General features: G+C 41.4%; 1 protein-coding gene across 1 annotated transcript in view; it reads left to right on the forward strand.

Moving 5' to 3' along the window:
- The first annotated feature begins 1,261 nt into the window (after positions 1–1,261).
- The window catches only part of rnaset2 (ribonuclease T2), a 43,413-nt gene continuing 24,589 nt past the window's right edge, over positions 1,262–20,085 (forward strand). Inside the window, exons 1-3 of the mRNA XM_039737868.1 lie at positions 1,262–1,470; positions 2,401–2,504; positions 4,844–4,904. Coding sequence (XP_039593802.1) covers positions 2,431–2,504; positions 4,844–4,904 — 135 coding nt within the window. The 5' untranslated portion in view covers positions 1,262–1,470; positions 2,401–2,430. The remainder of the gene's footprint in view (positions 1,471–2,400; positions 2,505–4,843; positions 4,905–20,085) is intronic.

Here is a 20,085-nt window from a genome sequence, read left to right on the forward strand (position 1 = left end):
GCATCACCATCGGGCAGGGAGGCTGCCACCAAGTGTCCCGGGGGAGGTATTGAGTTGCCCATGCTTGCTTCCAGAGGACATATGCAGCAGGGGTGACCCGGATGGGCATGGGACCCAGCTGCCTGCCACAAGAGATAGATAGATAGATAGATAGATAGATAGATAGATAGATAGATAGATAGATAGATAGATAGATAGATGAAAAGCACCAGATAGAAGCTCTAAAATGGACAATCACTAAAGGGAGAAAGAAGAATTTAAATGGACGCCTCACACCTAGAAGACAGCCCTGCATTAAAAAAACTCTGTCTTTACAGATGGGCAATGGACACTAAATCTTCATTACTGTATTGTGGCTCTAAAATCCGTACTGACCCCTACTCTCTCTTCTGTTTTTTTCCCGGTTTTCTGTGGTGGCGACCTGCACCACCACCACCTAATCAAAGCACCATGATGTTCCTACATTGATGGATTAAAAGCCAGAAGTCTACATGACCATCATCATCAAGTCCTTCCAAGAGAACCCTAAATACAAAGAGGACTGATCATTTATGTGAGGTAGAATGCCCAGAGGGGCCCGGTGGTCTTGTGGCCTCAGACCCCCTGCAGATTTTTTTTTGTTGTTGTTTTGTTTTTTCTGTCCTCTCTGACCACCGGACCTTACTCTTATTGTGGTTTACGCTGAGTGTGAGAGAGAAATACCAAATGCTTTTTGCCTGTGACTGAGCAAGACAGCACAAGCTGTAGAGAAGGGCAACGTAAATGTACCGCTCAATGTACTGTATATGGATTTAAATGAAAAAAAAAGCATTTTATATGGCCTTTTCAAAATAATACTGAAAATTTTGTAAATAGTTGGTTATTTCCTCTGTATATACGCCCCCCTGACTGCTGCGCCCTAGGTCATGGCCTAGGTTGGTTTTATGGGAAATCCGACCCTGACTTTTGTCACATACCGGCCCGTTCTCTCCGTGTACTGCAGGCGGGGCTGCGCTTGGCAGAAAGTCATTCGAAAGCTAACTGTGCAGAACGTGTGCCAAGTGCCAAGCTCTGACAGCTCAAAGACATAACTGCTTTGTTTCAAACGGGACGACATGACTCAGAGATGAGTTAGATGGTGCACGCCGAACATCTTATTCATTACTTGACAGCTCTACGGAAGCGTCCCTACACGATTTAACCGAAGGCTGCCACGAGAGAGGCGTGGCCGCGCACGCGCTGCGCGGCACAGGTTAGCCACCCGCCAGATTTCGCCCCGCCTTGTGTGGAGCTGATCTGGGAGGAGACTGGAGGGTTAAAGCTGCTGGGATGTTGTTGTTTAGTGCTGGCCTGTCTATGAAGTGACTTACCCAAGAAAGAAAAGCTTTGTTCTTGAGGAGAATTTGATAACGCGAAAGAAAAGATCAACACCTGGATTAAAGTTCCGCGTCAGAAACAAAAATAACAGCAAAACGGAGCACTGCCGTAAAGGTGAGCCTTTGGTGTAGAAGTAACGCCAGTTGTACGAGACGTTATGTTTTACTGATTTTCGCAAGAACTTTCACAATTTGGGGAGAGAGGCAGAAATATAGCAGTGCGGTCTGTTTGTAAAGGAAAGTGTTTATGAGACTTCCAGTTCTTGTATTGCACAGCGCTTTTCTTCTTACACCCCACCGGAAAGTGAACGCACATGACTGAGTTACGTTGTTTCTGTAATCGTATGGACAGTTTGTCTTGTTTAGTTATTTTTTCCTGTTTCTAAGCCCTCATTTTTCTTACTTTTGTAACTGGGTAACAGTGATGCAGTCACAAAAAGCGACATACAGTATATCTCTTTTCCAGTGAGATTCGTATTGCAGCCTCTGTCGTTCTGTTGGGTTTTCATTTAGTGACTGAGTTCAGTATTAACATTTAGAAGAGCCCGGGTGGGAGGTGGTTGACGTAACCCCAGAATAGACGCTGAGTATGAAGTTTCACTTTTAAGTAGACAGCACAGAATTGTTGTGTTCAGAATTAACAAATTGTAATGTAAAGCAGGTGCCTTTCGTCCCCCCACCCAGTAGCAGGATCCACTGGGATCCCAGTCTTGTTGGCGATGAGATATACAGCGTATTTCAAGCGGAGGACCGTGGGCTCGTCTTGTAACCTTCTTGGTCAATACTGAAGACATTTTAGGGATCCGAGCTGACCTCCTACAGAGATTTGCACACATTCCCAAACTTTATTGCTTTATGTGTTGTTAAAACAATTAGTTATTTGTTGTAAGGAAGATGTCCATTTCTAAACCTCCAATACTTGCACACTGGTATTGTGTCTAGAAAAGTTTTTGATATCTGCACATTTGGCCTGGAAATGCAAGATAAAGAAATGAGAACTCGTCTGACTTCACATCTTCCAAATATGATTTTCTTTACATTTCAGCACGTTGAAGTTAATCCATTTGAGAGGAAAATGACTTCAGTAAAGCCTCTGGTGTTCCTGTGCTTGTGCCTCATTCCGGCATTTCATTCCTTTCTGAACTACAAGTAAGTAAAATGGCATTTAGTGTGGCACAGAATAAAAGTGTTATAACTTGTGGGAGATGAACATGTACTTGGGCCATTTTATTCTTTAAAATGTTTGCTTAATGATATCAGTTATTCTGGTCACATTTATTTAAAATTATCAGCATGAAATTCACTTTATATACATGATGGAGTGTGGTCCTGCACCACCAAATGCCCGTCTTTAATTCATTGTTCTTTTTGTTTCCTTTTGAGCTTCATTCTTGCCTGCAACTGTGAGAACACAAATTATAGTAAAGTGATGGCTGAAAGCCATTTTCAAAGTTCTTGTCATAATAAATGTTGAACATAGTTTGTTGACTGTAAATAAGCATTGATTTAGATGGCAGTAGGCTACTCCATCTAAAGCCAGTTTTGCAGGAGTTCTCTGATGCCAGTTTTCCCAGTTTCACTAAAAACAGCTGTTTGCATGTCGTTTCATACAAATCATCTGATAACTAAAGATTTGTAGTACATACGTAAATATTATATTAGTGCTTAAAGTGTCGTGAGGTGACAGTCTGCATACTCAGTCGCTCACTGCAAGATGTCAATTATCATGTGACTGACCTGTTCAAATGTTAGTGTTTCTTTAAAGTTTTTTTTTTTGTGGGTTGGCTTATTAGTGTTTATAATATTTTAATATGTTTAGATAACCTAGAAAAACATTTGCTTTTGTAGACTTAAAAAAAAAAAAAAAAAAATAGGCAGTTAAGATTTTTATTAATACGTTCCTGTAAGCGACTGTGAGCCTTGTGCTTTCAGGGAACTGTTTCTCAATCTCAAGGACTTCGACTCCATCTCTACAATATATAAAATCATTTTACAATCCCTTCCTTTCAAAGATCCAAGAGGACACTGGGAAAATGACCTCTCAATTAATAGATCAGAAGAGGAGTGGAAAGTAGCAATGCAGAGAATTCACTCGAGCTCCATATGCACAAAGCATACAATTATACAACTCAAAATTATATATCGAGCACATCTGTCTCGACTAAAACTCTCCAAAATGTTTCCAGGGCTGTGATGATCCAACCTGTGAACGCTGCAAACTAGTGCCAGCCTCACTGGGTCACATGTTCTGGGCCTGCACCAAATTAACATTATTCTGGACAAAAATTTTGAATTAACTTTCAGACAGCCTTGGACTCACAATCCCTCCTAACCCATTAACAGCTGTGTTTGGGGGTCTTCCAGAGGGTCTTAAAGTGGAGAAAGACAAACTAATTGTGATTGCATTCACTACACTGTTGGCACGCAGACTTATTCTGATAAACTGGAAGAACCCAAACTCTCCTCTTTTAAGTCAGTGGGAAACTGATGTGTTATATTATTTGAAATTGGAAAAAATCAAACACTCAGTTAGAGGATCTGTACAGATGTTTTTCAAAACATGGCAGGATCTAATCAGTAATATTTTAAAATAAGTTCATGAAGCATATAGAATTTATTAATTTAGGTATGTTTAAAAGCTGTAAAATTTTTATGCCGTTTGGCTTGCTCTCTCTCTCAAGGGTGGGGATCGATCTGTTCTTAACTCTATTTTTCTTTTTGTAAAAACTTGATTGCTTTGTATGGAGTGCAATAAAATTAATAAAAATAGATAACCTAGAAAAACATTTGCTTTTGTAGACTTAAAAAAAAAAAAAAATAGGCAGTTAAGATTTTTATTAATCCGTTCCTGTAAGCGACTGTGAGCCTTGTGCTTTCAGGTGTTTTTTTATTTTCAGGGAACTGTTGCTCGAAACAGTAGACTTTGGTTTTAGGATGCAGGTTCCTCACAGTGCAGACTTTGAGGAACAAACATTCTGGCACTGAGATGAAATGTACCACGTGCAGGGCTTGAAGTGAAACTGTTGTGTTTGCACAGCTCCGCGTGCTCATAACATGTATCCATGCGTTTTAACACCGCAAACTTATTTTTAATTGAGCAACTTATCAGATACCCAATTTGTACAGAAGATCATTTGTTTTTGCATTTCATAACCCAGGATCATATCCACTCTTGTAGTATTTTTGTATGTCATTTTTATTTCAATCTAGAAGAATGAAGATTCATTCAACCGACCTCTTCATTAGATGCATTTAAGATACCCTTATTAAATGTTATTTGTATTTGAAGAGCTCCATGTAATGTCTGATTTTTAACGTGTGCATATTGTACATTCGGGGAAGCAGATTTCCTAGAAATACTGTTTGTCTTTTCAGTTTCTGTCTTGTTCCTGTCATTTTTAGTTTCCCTTGTCATGTGTTAAAACTTTTAAGACTGTCGCTGAAAAACCCATTTTTCGTAATAATGAACCTGCATTCTTGTTTTGCAGAAAATCTCACGAGTGGACAAAACTTATTTTGACTCACCACTGGCCGCATACTTTCTGTACAGTAAGTTCTTTTGTTGGCTTAACTTGCACAATTAGAAATTGCTGATACTGTGCCGTTGTTTAAGGAAGGCGGTAACTGTGGTCAGCTGTATCTGCAGATGTGTGTGGTTTAGCCTTTCAAATGTATGTTGTGACTCTCCGTGAATTTTCAAATCTGGACATTTTCCACTTGTAATCAAATCATTAAATGGCACAAAATGAATTCTTTTAGAAATGGATTTAATTTGTTCATGGTGATGTAGAAACACAGAGAGATCAGTGTTGAGACTGAATGAGCATGTGCTCTAAAGTTCAAGTTTATTATCTTGTATATAGTAAAATTTAATTTGTGTTTGCATGCCTCCAATATACCAGTGTCAGTACTGAAATGAATAAAAAATACAAAGACGGACCGGAAATACGACTTCCATTCAATGCCACGTGAAACAAAAAAATACACAGAAATTCATACATTTTTCTTTTAGTTGAGGAGTTTGGTTTATTAGATTCTCCAAGCTTTATTTTATGCTCTTCTGTGGTATGAAATCTCTCGTGTCACACTATTTTATTATGGGTCAATGGCCATGAAAATTGGCTTTGCTTGTTGCTGTCGGGCTTAATTTTGAGCTCTTTTTCACCATCACTCTCATTTTAGTTAAACAATGTTTTTTTTAATTTATATAGCCTTAAAAATTTATGAGCTCATTTATTAGTTTTTAAAGCTTTAATGCATAATACCACTTGGCCTTTTGTGACATAAAAACATACTCCTTAATAGTTTAAGGTTGTGTCTGAGATCCTGTTTGCCACTATCTCTTATTATTTGGTTATCTATAATTTTGAATTGCCAATTAAAATTCTGTTGTCGATCACAGGATTTGGGATACTGTAGAACATTTTTTATTTCTTTATAAATTTCTTCTCTGGCTTTTATTATTCCAGAATTGAGTGATGTGAATTGTGACTGATTTTAAGTTAATTTAGATACCAATCAGTTTTATGTCTTAGGTAACTGATTTAAGAGTTCTGGGTTGTATTCAATCAATCAATCAACATTTATTTATATAGCACATATTCATACAAAAAAAATGTAGCTCAAAGTGCTTTAGAAAATGAATAGAAAAATAGAAGACACAATAAAAAATAAACATAAGTCAACATTAATTAACATAGAATAAGAGTAAGGTCCGATGGCCAGGGTGGACAGAAAAAACAAAAAAAAACTCCAAAGGCTGGAGAAAAAAATAAAATCTGTAGGGGTTCCAGACCACGAGAAGTATTAGGAGATGTATGCCAGAATCGCCACATTATCAATGAGATCTCCTCTGTGGTTCATAGTCTGCAGATCGGTGGCTCTGAGGCTTGAGATCTGCACTGGCAATCAGAAGGTTGCCGGTTCGAATCCCGTAAATGCCAAAAAGGGACTCCACTCTGTTGGGCCCTTGAGCAAGGCCCTTAACCTGCAATTGCTGAGCGCTCTGAGTAGTTAGAAAAGCACTAGATAAATGTAAAGAATTATTATTATTATTCTTATTCTTTTGTTTAAGGGAGAGAAAACGGGCCCATTCAGGTTTCTGTACAGAAATTCTGCACAGTTTTTGAAAACAATGACTTCCGGTGTACCGTTCCACTTTCCATGTGTCCACTTTAATGATAGATAGAAAGAAAGCACATGAAATATTGAGGCACCATCCCTGTAACCCTGTTTAATGAACCAACTGAAGGAAAAGGGAAATGAAAGTTAATATTGAAATTGTTTGCAGATTTCTACGCAGTCGGAGCTCCGTCTCTCTCCAGCCACATCCTGTGGGTGACTGGCATATAAAGTGGATTCTTCCAGAAGGGAATGGGGAAGTGAGGGCAGGCAGGCGTCTCCCAGATTTTGCCTACTTGTACTGCTGAAGGAAAGGGAAACAAAAAAACAGCAACAGTGCCCTCTGTTGGCCCAGGGTGGAACCACTTAATTTGCCAGAGCCTTGAACTCCATGCAAAAGCTAAGCGGCAATCCGGCCAATAGTGATGACCCAGCAACTCACGTGAAACAGAATTTGCGTCAGAAAAGTACTTTGTGCTGCACAATATTTTGTAGAGGAAGTGGTCTTTCATGACTAGCAAAATTCATGCCATTAACACAGGAAGAAAGGTGCTTTCTGAAAAGAATTCAATATTTGCCTACGTATGGCTGTCACTTAATATCTGTGTTAACTTTGACAATACATTTTGGTTTAGTCTTAGTCTCCTGACTACATTGCATTTTCGTTTTTAGTCACATTTAAAACATTTAGTCAAGAAAAAGTAAATCGGTTTTAGTTGACTAAAAGTCAATCAGTCAAAAAGTCCAAATCGGATGGAGATCTTGTTTAAAAATGAGTATGCATGGAACACACTGTACCTCTGAACTCTTATGCCAACATGTACACGTGTAGAGATTATTGAACATAAAACGGAGGGTAGGTGTGGAAAGGATTTACTCCAAAAGCTCTGGTCTGCCATGACTCTTAGTTATCAGTTCTTAGTTCTGCTGCTCTACGATTTTACCAAAACGGGCTGGACCAAGCGACACACATTTCATTTCAGCATCGGGCTCATAAAGAATGAGATCATCATGGACTCTGATTTATCTGACCATGTGCACGTTTTAAATTTGTTCTGTGATATTTTTGTTCTCCAGCAACTGAAAAATACTGCTTTAAAATAATACTAAAAATGAAAATTTAAACCTTATTATATCTGTGCTGTTGAATTCGTGAATTCCAAAATACTTTAGGATACTTCCATTTAAACATACTGTATTTTTTATAACCAATACTTTTAAAATCCGGTTTGTCAGAGAAGCACTCTTTGCTATTGTAAGATTTACGTTTACACAATTGGCTTGTTAAAAACGTTTAACTTTGGTAAAGTTTTAAAGGTGCGCCACCTCCACCTACTCAAAGCTTCATGATGCTCCAACAATGATGGATGGATGGATTAAAAGGCAGACGTCTACGTGACCATCATCATCATCATCAAGTCCTTCCGTGAGAACCCTAACTCCGAAGAGGACTGTTTCATTTATGTGGGGTAGAATGTCCAGAGGGGACTGGTCAGGTGGTCTCATGGTCTGGAATCCCAACAGATTTTATTTTTTTTCTCCAGCCGTCTGGAGTTTTTTTTTTGTTTTTTTCTGGCCACCGGACCACCTTACTCTTATTCTATGTTAATTAATGTTAACTTATTTTTCCTATTTTGTGTTTTATTTTTCTTTTCCTCATTATGTAAAGCACTTTGAGCTACGTTTTGCATGAAAATGTGCTATATAAATAAATGTTGTTGCTAAAGAGTAACATTTAATGAATGACTCGTATATTTTTACATGCTGTATATAGTGTTCCAGAACTGTTTTTATCAGAGCCATTGTTGTGCCGTTTCCAAAGTGATCAGACTTTGCTATTGCTTAGCCTGTGCTGCAGATCCACAATTACAAGTTACCTGTAGTCCCATTAATCATAACCGAGAGACTAACGTACCATTCTAATATATGACATCAGAAGTGCTGCTACTACGTTCTTCACGTTTTAGGGGGATAATTATGTTCATAAACTTTAGTTGGCTCTTAAATACCCAACAAATAACCCAAATTTAGTGTCTTCAGAGTCGTATTCAGCAATGAAGCAGTGCTGTTTTGGCGTTCTGTACATGTACGTGTCGTATGTATTGGGCGATGCGCTTCAAGCACTTCAAAGACTGAAATCTTAAATATATTTTATGCTAACATTAACAAATGGGGCAGCTGGATTTCATCAGTGATGTAGACAAGCCAAATAGCCACTTTGTTTGAAACTTGTTTAATTGGTACGACTGTTGTCCTCACTGCCCCTGTGCCCGTATGTGTGAGTGAGGCTTGTGTCTCCACCAACAACAACTACCACCTTTATTTCTAGAGCACATTTTCATATAAATAATGGAGCTCAAAGTGCTTTACATGATGAAGAAAGAGAAAAAAGACAAAGTAAGAATGAAAATCAGAGAATACTAATTAACATAGAATAAAAGTAAGGTCTGATGGCCAGGGAGGACAGAAAAAACAAAAAAAAAACTCCAGACGGCTGGAAAAAAAATAAAATCTGCAGGGTGTCCAGGCCATGAGACCACCTGACCAGCCCCCTCTGGGCATTCTACCTAACATAAAAGACCTCAATCAGTCCTCATTGTGTTCAGGGTTCTCATGGAAGGACTTGATGATGATGATGATGGTCATGTGGACTTCTAGCCTTTAATCCATCAATGGAGGGACATCATCCATCCAGTTATAAATTGGATGGATGCACAGACGAGCCTGGTGTAGATGTGCTCATTACAATTAAAGAGCGACTGCGAGGCATCTCTTCCTTTATGGGGACTGTGTAGGCCGCTGTATTAGGAGCACTTAATCCCCCCGTAATTTCATCTGCTGTAACAAATGCCTGAGACTACAAGCTACACAGTTACAACTCCCATCAGAGGCTGAACTGACTGGGCTCTCAAAGCTGCACAAATCTGTTTCTTATGTAACTCGTAAAGGGATAAAACTGGCAAGAACAAAATCCTGTGTGTGTCTGTTTATTGGCTTCTTTTTTCTTATTAATAAGCACATTTTCCCCATTTGCACTTGATGCATTTACAGTATATTAGGATGTTAAATGAGAGCCAGAGATAACAACAGTTTTGACATCCGGTAAGTCGCCACCTAGATAACATTACGTACCTTGGCTTGAATCTCAGGGTGGCACATCTCCAGACAACTCTTCAGGTCTGTGGTGCTCTTTCCTGTGAACTTCATTCCACGTGGCTTATATGAATTTTTATTTTTGTCAGCATTGTAATTAAAGTTGGTCCACATGGCTGACCCCTTTTTTTTGCCTGATAATCGTATTGGACAACGTAGCGGAGTGGAGTGGAGCAGGATTCTGGCTGATATGATAATGTTATGTTCAAGGTTCTGCTCAGGCTTTATAACACTCTGGTGAGGCCTCATCTGGAGTCCTGCGTGCAGTTTGGGTCTCCAGGCTACAAAAAGGACATAACAGCACAAGAGAAGGTCCAGAGAAGAGCGACTAGGCTGAGAACAGGCTACAGGGAATGAGTTATAAGGAAAGATTAAAAGAGCTGAGCATATACAGTTTAAGCAAAATAAGACTAAGAAGTGACCTGACTGAAGTGTTTAAAATGATGAAGAGAATTAATTAGTCCAGTGGATCGAGATGGTGACTTTAAAATGAGTTCATCAAGAACACGGGGACACAGTTGGAAACTTGTGAAGGGGAGATTTCATACAAACATTAGGAAGTTTTTCTTTACACAAAGAACGACAGACACTTGGAATAAGCGACCAAGTAGTGTGGTAGACAGTAAGACATTAGGGACTTTCAAAACTCGAAGTGATGTGTTTTTAGGAGAATTATGAGGATAGGACTGGCGAGCTTTGTTGGGTTGAATGGCCTGTTCTCATCCAGATTGTTCTGATGTTATCCAATTACAAGCATACAATTTAGAACATTTTTTAAAGTTATGTCAAGCTCGTTATTTGTTGTGTAATGTCATTTGTAAAGGAGCTGTGCAAAAGAGCTTCACGTTGCTCACTGTCCAGTCGTCTGTCTGTAACATAGTCGTTTAGTTTTTGTCAACAATGATTTTAAAAGCATTCATCTTAGTTTTCGTCTTTAAAGGCACATTTTTGTTCTATTTTCGTCACTGGAAAAATGTAGTTGAGTATTTTTCATTGTCAGTTTTTATCAACAAAATTCACACTGCTTAGTATTTAAATAAAGTTCTATCATGGGGGGGAAAAATTGCCCGACTCCTTTCCTGTCCTGTAGGCATTTTGTTAAGCTGTGGAATGTGCTTTGTGCTTGTTCTGGTAGTCGGTGTCTACTTTTCCAGTTCTAAAGATGCATTAGAAAACCAAAATGATTGTCAGTAGATTCCTGCGCGCTACTTGGAGTTTGCATTTCCTCATCTTTATGGATCAAGGAGCAGAAAAGTCAGTCATTATCCAACCTGCTATATCCTAACACAGGGTCACGGGGGGGTCTGCTGGAGCCAACACAGGGCAGGGATCATGCCCACTGCAGGCATAATGAACAGTTGTTGCTTTTTTGCAGATCATCTGCATAACGTCGTCTATTTGATCTCTCCAAGATTTTCGGTCTGCACGACCTTTGCTTTCTGGGCCTGACATACATTCTGACAAGAAAAGATGAACAGTTGGCTTCTTGTCTGTGACTGTAGTGATCGTCTTGTGTTCGAATACTTTCATAGTAATTGTAAAGTGACAATCATTGTACAAATATATATTTGTGTGGATGTATAGTAAGGTGTTTATTACTTTAGCTGATATTGAAAGATTTGTAAATATTTGTTTTAATTTAATTCAGCACAAAGTAAAAAGTATACTAACATATAAGTCTGTGGACCCGTTCGCCTACGTGTGTATGCAGGTGGCCTGCTGTACCCGGCTTGTGGCAGTGTAGCACACAGTGTTTTAAAGGGGCAGGTTGGTGACAGGTGAGTCACCAGCTTTTTCATGATCTTTCTTATAACCGCTTGACGCCATTTTTGTGACGTTCCTTGCTAAAATTTCATGAAGGTTACTTAGCACCCATGTTTAATTTTTCTTTTTCCCCTTCCAGTTATTTATTTATTTGGTACATGGTGTCTGCCTGCTCCTTCAAGTAAGTTAGAATGAGTGCCCACTCTTGTTTTGTAGACCTGGAGGGGTGAGGAAGGCCCTTGCAATCTGCTTCATACGCAGACACCCATTAGCATTTCCTTGGTTTGGGTTTCGAGTCGGGGCTTGTTAGGATAAAACCGAGTGCTGTTTGGTCCTCCCTGTCACTTCATTATTATTATTTTTTTCCAAGCCTGTTAAAAACTCCCAGTGGGACAATCTGGGGTTAACTTTGTTAAGTTGTACTGCAACACCGACGTTTCACTTTTCCCCCACCCCAAAGTATACAATAGAAAATTCACCGAGTCATTTGACGGTCAGGTTTTATTTGTGTTTTGTATGGTAAAAGCATATCATATCTTGCTCTTTCACTTGACCCCTAAATTAACACTAAATAAATGAATAGAATTGCAACATACTGTGATATTGGGCATCACTTGTGATGGAAAAACACTTGTGCATCCGTTTTCTGAATCTGATTTATTTTTTTCATTTCTTAGTCATGGGACAGCTGGGCATTTATTGGCAGCAGTGGGCTCAGGAGAGCAGAGTACTGTGAACAGGCTGCCAGCCTTTTGTACCTCGCACACACACACACACACACACACACACTCTGTTTCAGGCGGGCCAGTTTAGAGTCCACGTTGAATTTGACTTTGCTAGGAAGTTAATTTGGAGTCTATGGACTGGGGACATTAATTGCAGGGAGAACATACAAAACGCATAGAGCCGGTGAAGTGGTTGGAAATTTAACTGGGTCTGCTGCGGTGTTGTCAGTTGTAGCACCAAGCTAACACCGTTAACATTCGTTTCTACAGAATGACTGTAAATGAAATTGGAAAATAATTGGAGAGATTGGCATTTTATTTCACTTTGTTTTTAATATCCCTGCACTTTTATTGCTACAGAGATTAAGCATTTATTGTATGTCTGTGCAAAATTAGCGCTGAAGTAGGATTGTTTTGAATGTGTAGGTTGATTCCTACATTTTAGGACCTGCACAGAGCTTTCTTTCTGTGTTCTTGGTGATGTCGTCTGTATTTGCCAAGTAGCAGATGGGCATTTAGCCTCAAGATTTGAATGACGAAAGTGCAGTTGGTATAAATAAAGAGTTTAGTTTGCCCACGTATAGTTGCTGAAAGAATAGGTAATAAACACACACACACACACACTTGTCTTTTGGCTAATTTAGTGTTTCCACAGCCAAAGAAGACCAAATATCTGAGAATACAGAAGTGAGCCTGTAGGGAGAGCTATTCAAGAGGGTACAATGTGCGAGTGGCCGGAAGAGGGATTACGCCTCCTCCAGACCACGAGGGGGCGACCGCCCTGGTGGCTTCGGGGACCATGGGAAAGGAGCATGGAAGCTTCAGCGGGCACCCAGATGCCTGAGGATCCCTGACCCTCAGCACTTCTGTCACACCAGGAAGTGCCGGCTGGTGTTCATTGGGAGGCACCTGGAGCACATCTGAGTGGATGTACAAGGGGCCGCCTCCCTCCATTCAATGGCTGGAGTCCGGAGGAAGAGAGACAGAGCTCAGGAGGAGAGGCGTAGAGGCCAACCTGAACAGAGGCGTTGGAAAAGTCCTGGACTTTGGGGGGTGAAAGTGGGTTGTGTGCTGTGTGTTTCACTTGTAAATAGAGTTATGGCGAATAAACGTGTGTTGGTGCTTGAACCATCGGTGTCTGCCTGTCTGTGTCTGAGCCATATCCCACAACAAGCTTAAACGCCTAGGATCAGAGGCTGACTAAGACAGAGAATTAGATGAAGGCATAACCCACAGAGCATAGTGAGGATGGAGCAAGTAGAAGGCCGCATCGGGGGTTTTGAGCAATTGACGAATCAAGGTAAAGGTTAAAGGTCAGTTTTGTAAAACTGTAGTTAAGAGCAGCAATGATATGTAGAGCTGAGACATGGGCAGTAATGGGAGTATCGAAGAACACTGAGATGGATGTGTGGAGTTACAAAGAGGGACAGAATAAGAAATGAGACAATCGGAGATGCAACAAAAGAAAGAGTGAAAGTACACTAAGGATAAGTAATGAGGAGAGACCATGAATATGTGAGAAAAGTGGTGATGGCAATAGATATACAGGACAACAGAAAGCGGGAGAGTCAGATTGATAACGTAAAAGAAGATTTGAGGGAAAATAGTCTGACTGAGGAGGAGGAGGAGGAGGTCTGATCAAACGCATCACATGGAATGTGCACAGCTTATGATTCAAAAGACATGGGCTTGGTCTGGGTTTGCATCATTTACTGTATTTTTTGATATTCACTTTTGTATAAATTGTCCATTTTGAGATCTTGCTTATTGTTATTGTGTTGTTTAGGTGAAATTTCTAATTTACTTTTAATTGAGGTTGAATTCACCAAGCTCTTTGAAACAGTGCTGGCTCCTTCTTTGAACACCTACTCTCATTTCTTGCCAATGCCACACATACACATAAAAGCTTAAGGCTGTAGGGAAGGACAGACGTTAACTGAGATTGAACTTTATCTGTGTTTGCGTCGACGCCTTGTGCCCTCCAGAAGAGTCGCTGCACCAATACAAAATACATTATTCCTAAGCTGATATTTTATAATGTGCATCTATTTCCGAGTATCCTCATATACATTAACAAATCGTACAGAGAAAGAAAGTGGATGAAAACTAGGAGGAGTGCACTCATCATTTGACAGGCTGACGCAGAGCGAGAGAGAATTGCTCAAGCAACTGAGAGCAAAGAACAGACCATAAAATGAAGAAGGGCCAACACTGAGTGAAAGAGAATCGCAAGAGCAAGTGAGACTGAGGAAGAGGCTAATCAATGCCGGAAATCAGTGGTCAAACATGCCAGAATTGCAAAGATGAGACCGAACAAAACGCCATCCAGCGACGACAAAGAGACGCTGATCGCGTGACAATGGCTTGAACGCTTAGTCAAGTGTATTCTGTGCAGTGCGCCGTTACTGCTTTAAGTTATATGAAATGTTTGCCTACATATTAGTGCATAGACTATAGGAGCTTCTTCTGACCCCCACAAGCTGAACTGAGTTGGTGTATTCTAATTGTTTCTTGTCTCTCCGACTACACATTATTCTCAGTTAGTGACCTGCCTTGCCGTGTGTAAGGCATGGAGGGCACACGGTTTTAAACCGCGCCTTACATGCCCAATAGCATGAAAGTTATTGAACACGCAGCGCCGTAAGTTTAGAGCGTACTGAAGGCGAAGCATCTTTAAGCATAGAAACAAGTGAAGTTTGACAAGAAAAGCTAAGATTAGAGAAGAGAGACTCTTTCCAGGTTTTTTTTTTCCTTTTATTCTACGTGTGTAACAACATTTTTTCTTTATTCTTGTATGGACTGTTTGCTTTGAATTTTCACTAAAATTGGACTGAGTGATTTCTTTCAGCACATGTCTGACCCGTGCTTGATCCATCCTGCAGGGCTACTGCAGGGTAACAGAAGAGTTTTCATTGTTGTGGCGTATTTGTTACCATTGGTGGCCTGGCATCCTATTCAAGGCAGGCATTTTGAAGGGAAAGGAAAATGACACAAGGACAAGTAAGAGACCACCATCGCATGTTGTTGCTGGAACTGTCTGGAGCTTATTCCCTCATTTTTCTGGCTGTGGTAGCATTTGATGCACGGCATTTAGGAAAAAGGAAATTCTGTGACCCAAGCAAACTGCTCCAGACTTGCACCCGATTTTAATTTTTAAAGATCATTAGAAAAGGAACGCATCTGAAAATATTCATGCATTCATTTTTGTAACACCATTCACCCACCTACGTGTCCATTTTTTTTATATATGTACTTACCCTCCACAATTGGCACAATTCAGGGCCAACCATGTAGCAGCTTTTTGTATGAAACCAGTGAATGACACTCCAGGGAACAGCAGAGCCCAGCACAGCTCCCTTTGTAAATCTAACTGTAGCCAAACCCCTGCATACAGTGAGGTCCATAAATATTTGGACAGAGACAACGTTTTTCTCATTTTGTAAAGTTCTGTACATTAATTGCCACCATGAATTTTAAATGAAACAACTCCGATGACGTTGAAGTGCAGACTTTCAGCTTTAATTCAGTGGGTTGAACAAAACGATTGCATAAAAATGTGAGGCGACTAAAGTATTCTTTGAACACAATCCCTTCATTTCAGGGGCTCAGAAGTAATTGGACAATTGACTGAAAGGCTATTTCATGGCAGGTGTGTTCAAGTCCGTCGTTACGTCTTATAGATTAAGCAGATAAAAGGCCTGGAGTTGATGTGAGGTGTGCTGCTTGCATGTTTAAGATTTTGCTGTGAACAGACAACATGCGGTCAAAGGAGCTCTCCATGCAGGTGAAAGAAGCCATCCTTAAGCTGCGAAAACAGAAAAAACTCATCTGAGAAATTACTACAATATTACGAGTGGCAAAATCTCCAGTTGGGTACAACCTGAGAAAGAAAGCAAACACTGGTGAGCTCAGCAATGCAAAAAGACTGGACGTCCATGGAAGACAACAGTGGTGAATGATCGCAGAATCATTTCCATGGTGAAGAGAAACCCGTTCACAACAGCCAACCAAGTGAACAACACTCTCCAGGGCTTGGTCGGCGTATCGATATCCACGTCTACCATAAAGAGAAGACTACATGAAAGGAAATCCAGAGGGTGCACTGCAAGGTGAGAGCCACTCATAAGCCTCAAGAATAGAAAGGCTAGGTTGGACTTTGCTAAAGAACATCTAAAAAAGCCAGCAGAGTTCTGGAAAAGCATTCTTTGGACAGATGAAACCAAGATGAACCTCCACCAGAATGATAAAGACAAGAAGAAAGGATGCCGGGATGCCTGAAAGATGGGGGAAGGCAGATACTTTTGGACACTGCCACCCCAAAACGCTAGATGGCAGCTCCCTGAAATGTAGCAGTGCCCCATATTCCCGCTGGGCATCCTGGGACTTGGTGTTCGGTTGCTCAGCCCTGTTGGGTGCCGTCAGGGGGGAGCTGTAAAGGGACAGGAGTCGTTGTGCCTCATCTATAGCCCGGACGTACTCCCAGGTCACGAGGACGGAAGCTCCCAAGGATAACAAAGTCAAGTTCTTCATCTGACCCGGAAGTGCTGGCAGGTCACATGGACAGAAGCACTTCCAGGTCAAGAACTATATAATGGACTGCTGGAGACCCAGCAAGCGAGCCAGTCTGGTGGAGGAGCACAAAGCTTGCTGTGAGGTGTGGAGGGGAGTTAGAGAGAGAATTGTGTGTATTGTATGATTTACTTGTGTTTTACTTGTGGCGTTGGTGCTTAAGGCACTGTCGCTAAGAAGGAAGAATATTAAAATACTTGGGACTTCGTGTCCGGAGCCTCTGGCTGTTGGGGTTAACGGGGCAACAGTGACCCCTAGTGTTTACATTAGGAAAAGGAACAAAAAACCCCTCTGACTTGGCTTAAAGAGCAGTCCGAGTGAGGCTTTATGAAGGCACATTGTCGCCGGTGTGAGACACTTCAGAATAACTAACTGGTTTTTGTAAAAGTCTTCAATGGTGGAGTCGCAGAGAGGATGTGCAGCACTGTTCGTAATGCCCCTCAGTTCTGACTTCTTTCTTTCCTTCACCACAACTTCTAGCAGGTCCAGGGTGCTTTCCCAGACCGTGGCCTGCCTCCTTGATTAGCTTTGTAACAGTGAGCCTCACATGAAGTGATGTCGCCAGCCCAGCACTCCACAGCACAGAAAATCGCACTGCTGCCAATCGCAGAGTTGTAGAACAATTAAAAGGTGTTGCTACCCACTTTAAAGGAACACAGCCACCTAAGAAAAAAAATCTTAAATTCAGATCCACAAATATGCTGTTTGCATAATTATTCAGGCCATGTAGGTACATTTTTAGTGTAACAATACTACACGGAAAGTCAGAGTGATCTGTCAGGTTTACACACTAGACAGCAGACGTTTTGCTAATTCCTCATAACAGATATATTAAACATTCTTCAAGTTTCTAAGACTGCAATGGTGGACTGTTGCTTTTAAAATTGTGCTGTAGATTCTGTGTGGGCCACTAAATCACAGTCTTATTTTATATACTCTGGGGCCACTCCAGTATTGCTTTAGCTTTGTGCTTTGGGCCTCTGCCCTATTGAAAGGTAAATCTTCAAAGCTTCACTTTTATAGCCAGCTCAACAAGCTCTTTTGCAATTTTTTTGAGTAATATGCACCATTTATTTTTCCCCTAGGTGGTAAAATGCTGCCCAGTGCCTGCTGATTAGTAGTTAAACTACCGCAGGATGCTGCCATCTCCTGCCATACTTCATTTTAATGACTGTACTTCTCAAGGCATTGCAGTATTAAGTTTGCACCACGCACGGCTCAAGACTCGAGCTTAGTCCGGTCCGACCATGAAACCTTCTTCCAGTTCTTCACTGTTGTGCTCTTGGACACACGCTAAGCACCTTAAAAAACACTTCTGTTTGAATAATTTATTTTTTTTTGGACCCTTCTGTAGGGGCTTTTTTCATAAAGAGTTCTTGGTGTTGACTTTTTCTTAAATCTCACACACCTTCACTCAGTGGACTGTTGCCATCCCTCCTTTTTTATTCAGTTGTGGAGTTTTGAGAGACATTCTTGACAAGGCGGTGCCTCGACAGTTTAACAGCAGATCTGGACACTTTGATCAAGTTTCACAGTCTTTGCACTAACATTCTTTACTTTCTCTCTCTCTCTGACTTTATGAATATTACGGAAACCAGGGGTGTGTAAAGCCGCCCCACCCCAGCCCAAGACAGACAGGCAGAGACACGAGTTTGTCACACAGTGCCTCTCCCTCGCTCCCCACAGCAGCACAGTACAAATAAACAAAGCACCAAACTACGCTGTTCACAGTCCCTTCTTCTTTGTCTCCTTGTCATCTGCCTCCACTCCTCCTCTTGGCAAGCTTTGTCTCTCCTCCTTCTACTTCTCCTCCTTAAATGGAGTGAGGCGGCTCCTTTTAAGCTGGTCCTGGGAGTGTTCCAGGTGGCTCACTAATCAGACCTGGAATCGCTCCCTGGTGTGGTGAAAGCCCAAAGTAGGGATCTGCAGCCCCCACGGAACACAACAGAGCTGCACCAAACTCCAACTCCCAGGGTGCCCTGTGCTGTTAGCACCCAGGAGGGCTGCCCTCTAGTGTCCCAGGGACGGCAGTGCCTCACAGATGTTCTCTCACACAGTCCTTCCATCCAGCTGGCGTCCCAGCCGGGTAATGGCTGTGGCCACCCATCACAATATATTCTCTGTCTGAAATCCATTTTAGTCTTCAAGTTGCCAGATAAAGAATTTCTGAACAGACTACAGTTTTTATTCTGAAATCGTGTGTTTGATGTGATGGTGCACAGGCATAGGTCAGTGTTATGCAGTAAGTGTAAGATTTCAGTGTTTTCGTTGAAAGTATATATTTGAATATAAATTCTGGGTGTGCATTTCAACTGCAGATGCTGCTTAACCTCTTCTTGTTCTGTGGTAAAGTGAGGTCCGCAGGTGGTGGGCGAATTTTAAATAAATAATTGCCACTCTTCCCTCTTTGTGTGGTGGGGGGGGCATGGTACCATGGTGAGAGTGGTTCCCATGTGTGATGTGGTAGTGGATGGCGCCCTGCATTTAGTGCGCTGATGCAGGACCCTAATTGGTGCCAGGAGCTACTGATTGCTGCAGCTGTGCCATGTCCCTGTTTTAAAAGGGAAGCATGAGTGCTAGAGGAGGGAAAAAAGGCCAATTTGCAAATAGAAAAATGAAGGAATGGAGAGCAAGGCAGGAGACGGAGAGATCCAGCGCAAGTGAGCGAACGAGAAGCGGAGAAAGCAGGCAGCCGGGAGGAAAGTCCCTAGGGGAGCGTGTGACCAGCACTTGGGAGCTGAAGTGGCAGAAACGCTGCTTGGTTGGAGCGACTCACCAATTGCGGCTGCAGGGCACTCCGAGGCAGCGGGTGGTGCCATGGACCACAGGGGCACAGGCCTGGCAGTGGGAGTCGGAGGCTTGATGTGGTACCCTGCCAGGAGCCAAAGTGGGCTATAAGTGCCCCGAGCCTAGGAGTGGCATGTAAGGGTGGCCAAACTGCAGATTAGGCGCCTCCTTGGCTGCCAGGACCTGTTCGATTAAGTCGAGGAGATGTCGGCTTTTAAGAAGTGCACCTGGGCTCGTGATTTTTAAGGCCAGTTTCCTGCCGTGTTTTTAAAGGGATATTTATATGATTAATTTTTAACCTCCACCATTTTTATTGGATTATTTATTTATTGAATGTTTTGTTTTGACTGTTTTTTAATAAAGCACTGAGAACCTTATGCACCTACCCCTTGCTGTGTGTGTGTGTGTTTGTTTTGTCCTCATCTGCCTGGCTCATCCGGTTACTTTATCGATGGTGTTGGGTTCAAGAGGCTCCCAAAACGGAAATGGGAGAGTGCAGCCAACCCACACAGTCGCACGTTCTTGTTGTTGTCCTTCTTCATTTAAAGGACACATGCAAAACCTGTACCTGTCAAGTAAATGACATTCTCTGCACACACAAAATTATTCTC

Source organism: Polypterus senegalus, chromosome 16, assembly GCF_016835505.1.
Source record: "Polypterus senegalus isolate Bchr_013 chromosome 16, ASM1683550v1, whole genome shotgun sequence".
In the NCBI taxonomy this organism is placed as follows: domain Eukaryota; kingdom Metazoa; phylum Chordata; class Cladistia; order Polypteriformes; family Polypteridae; genus Polypterus; species Polypterus senegalus.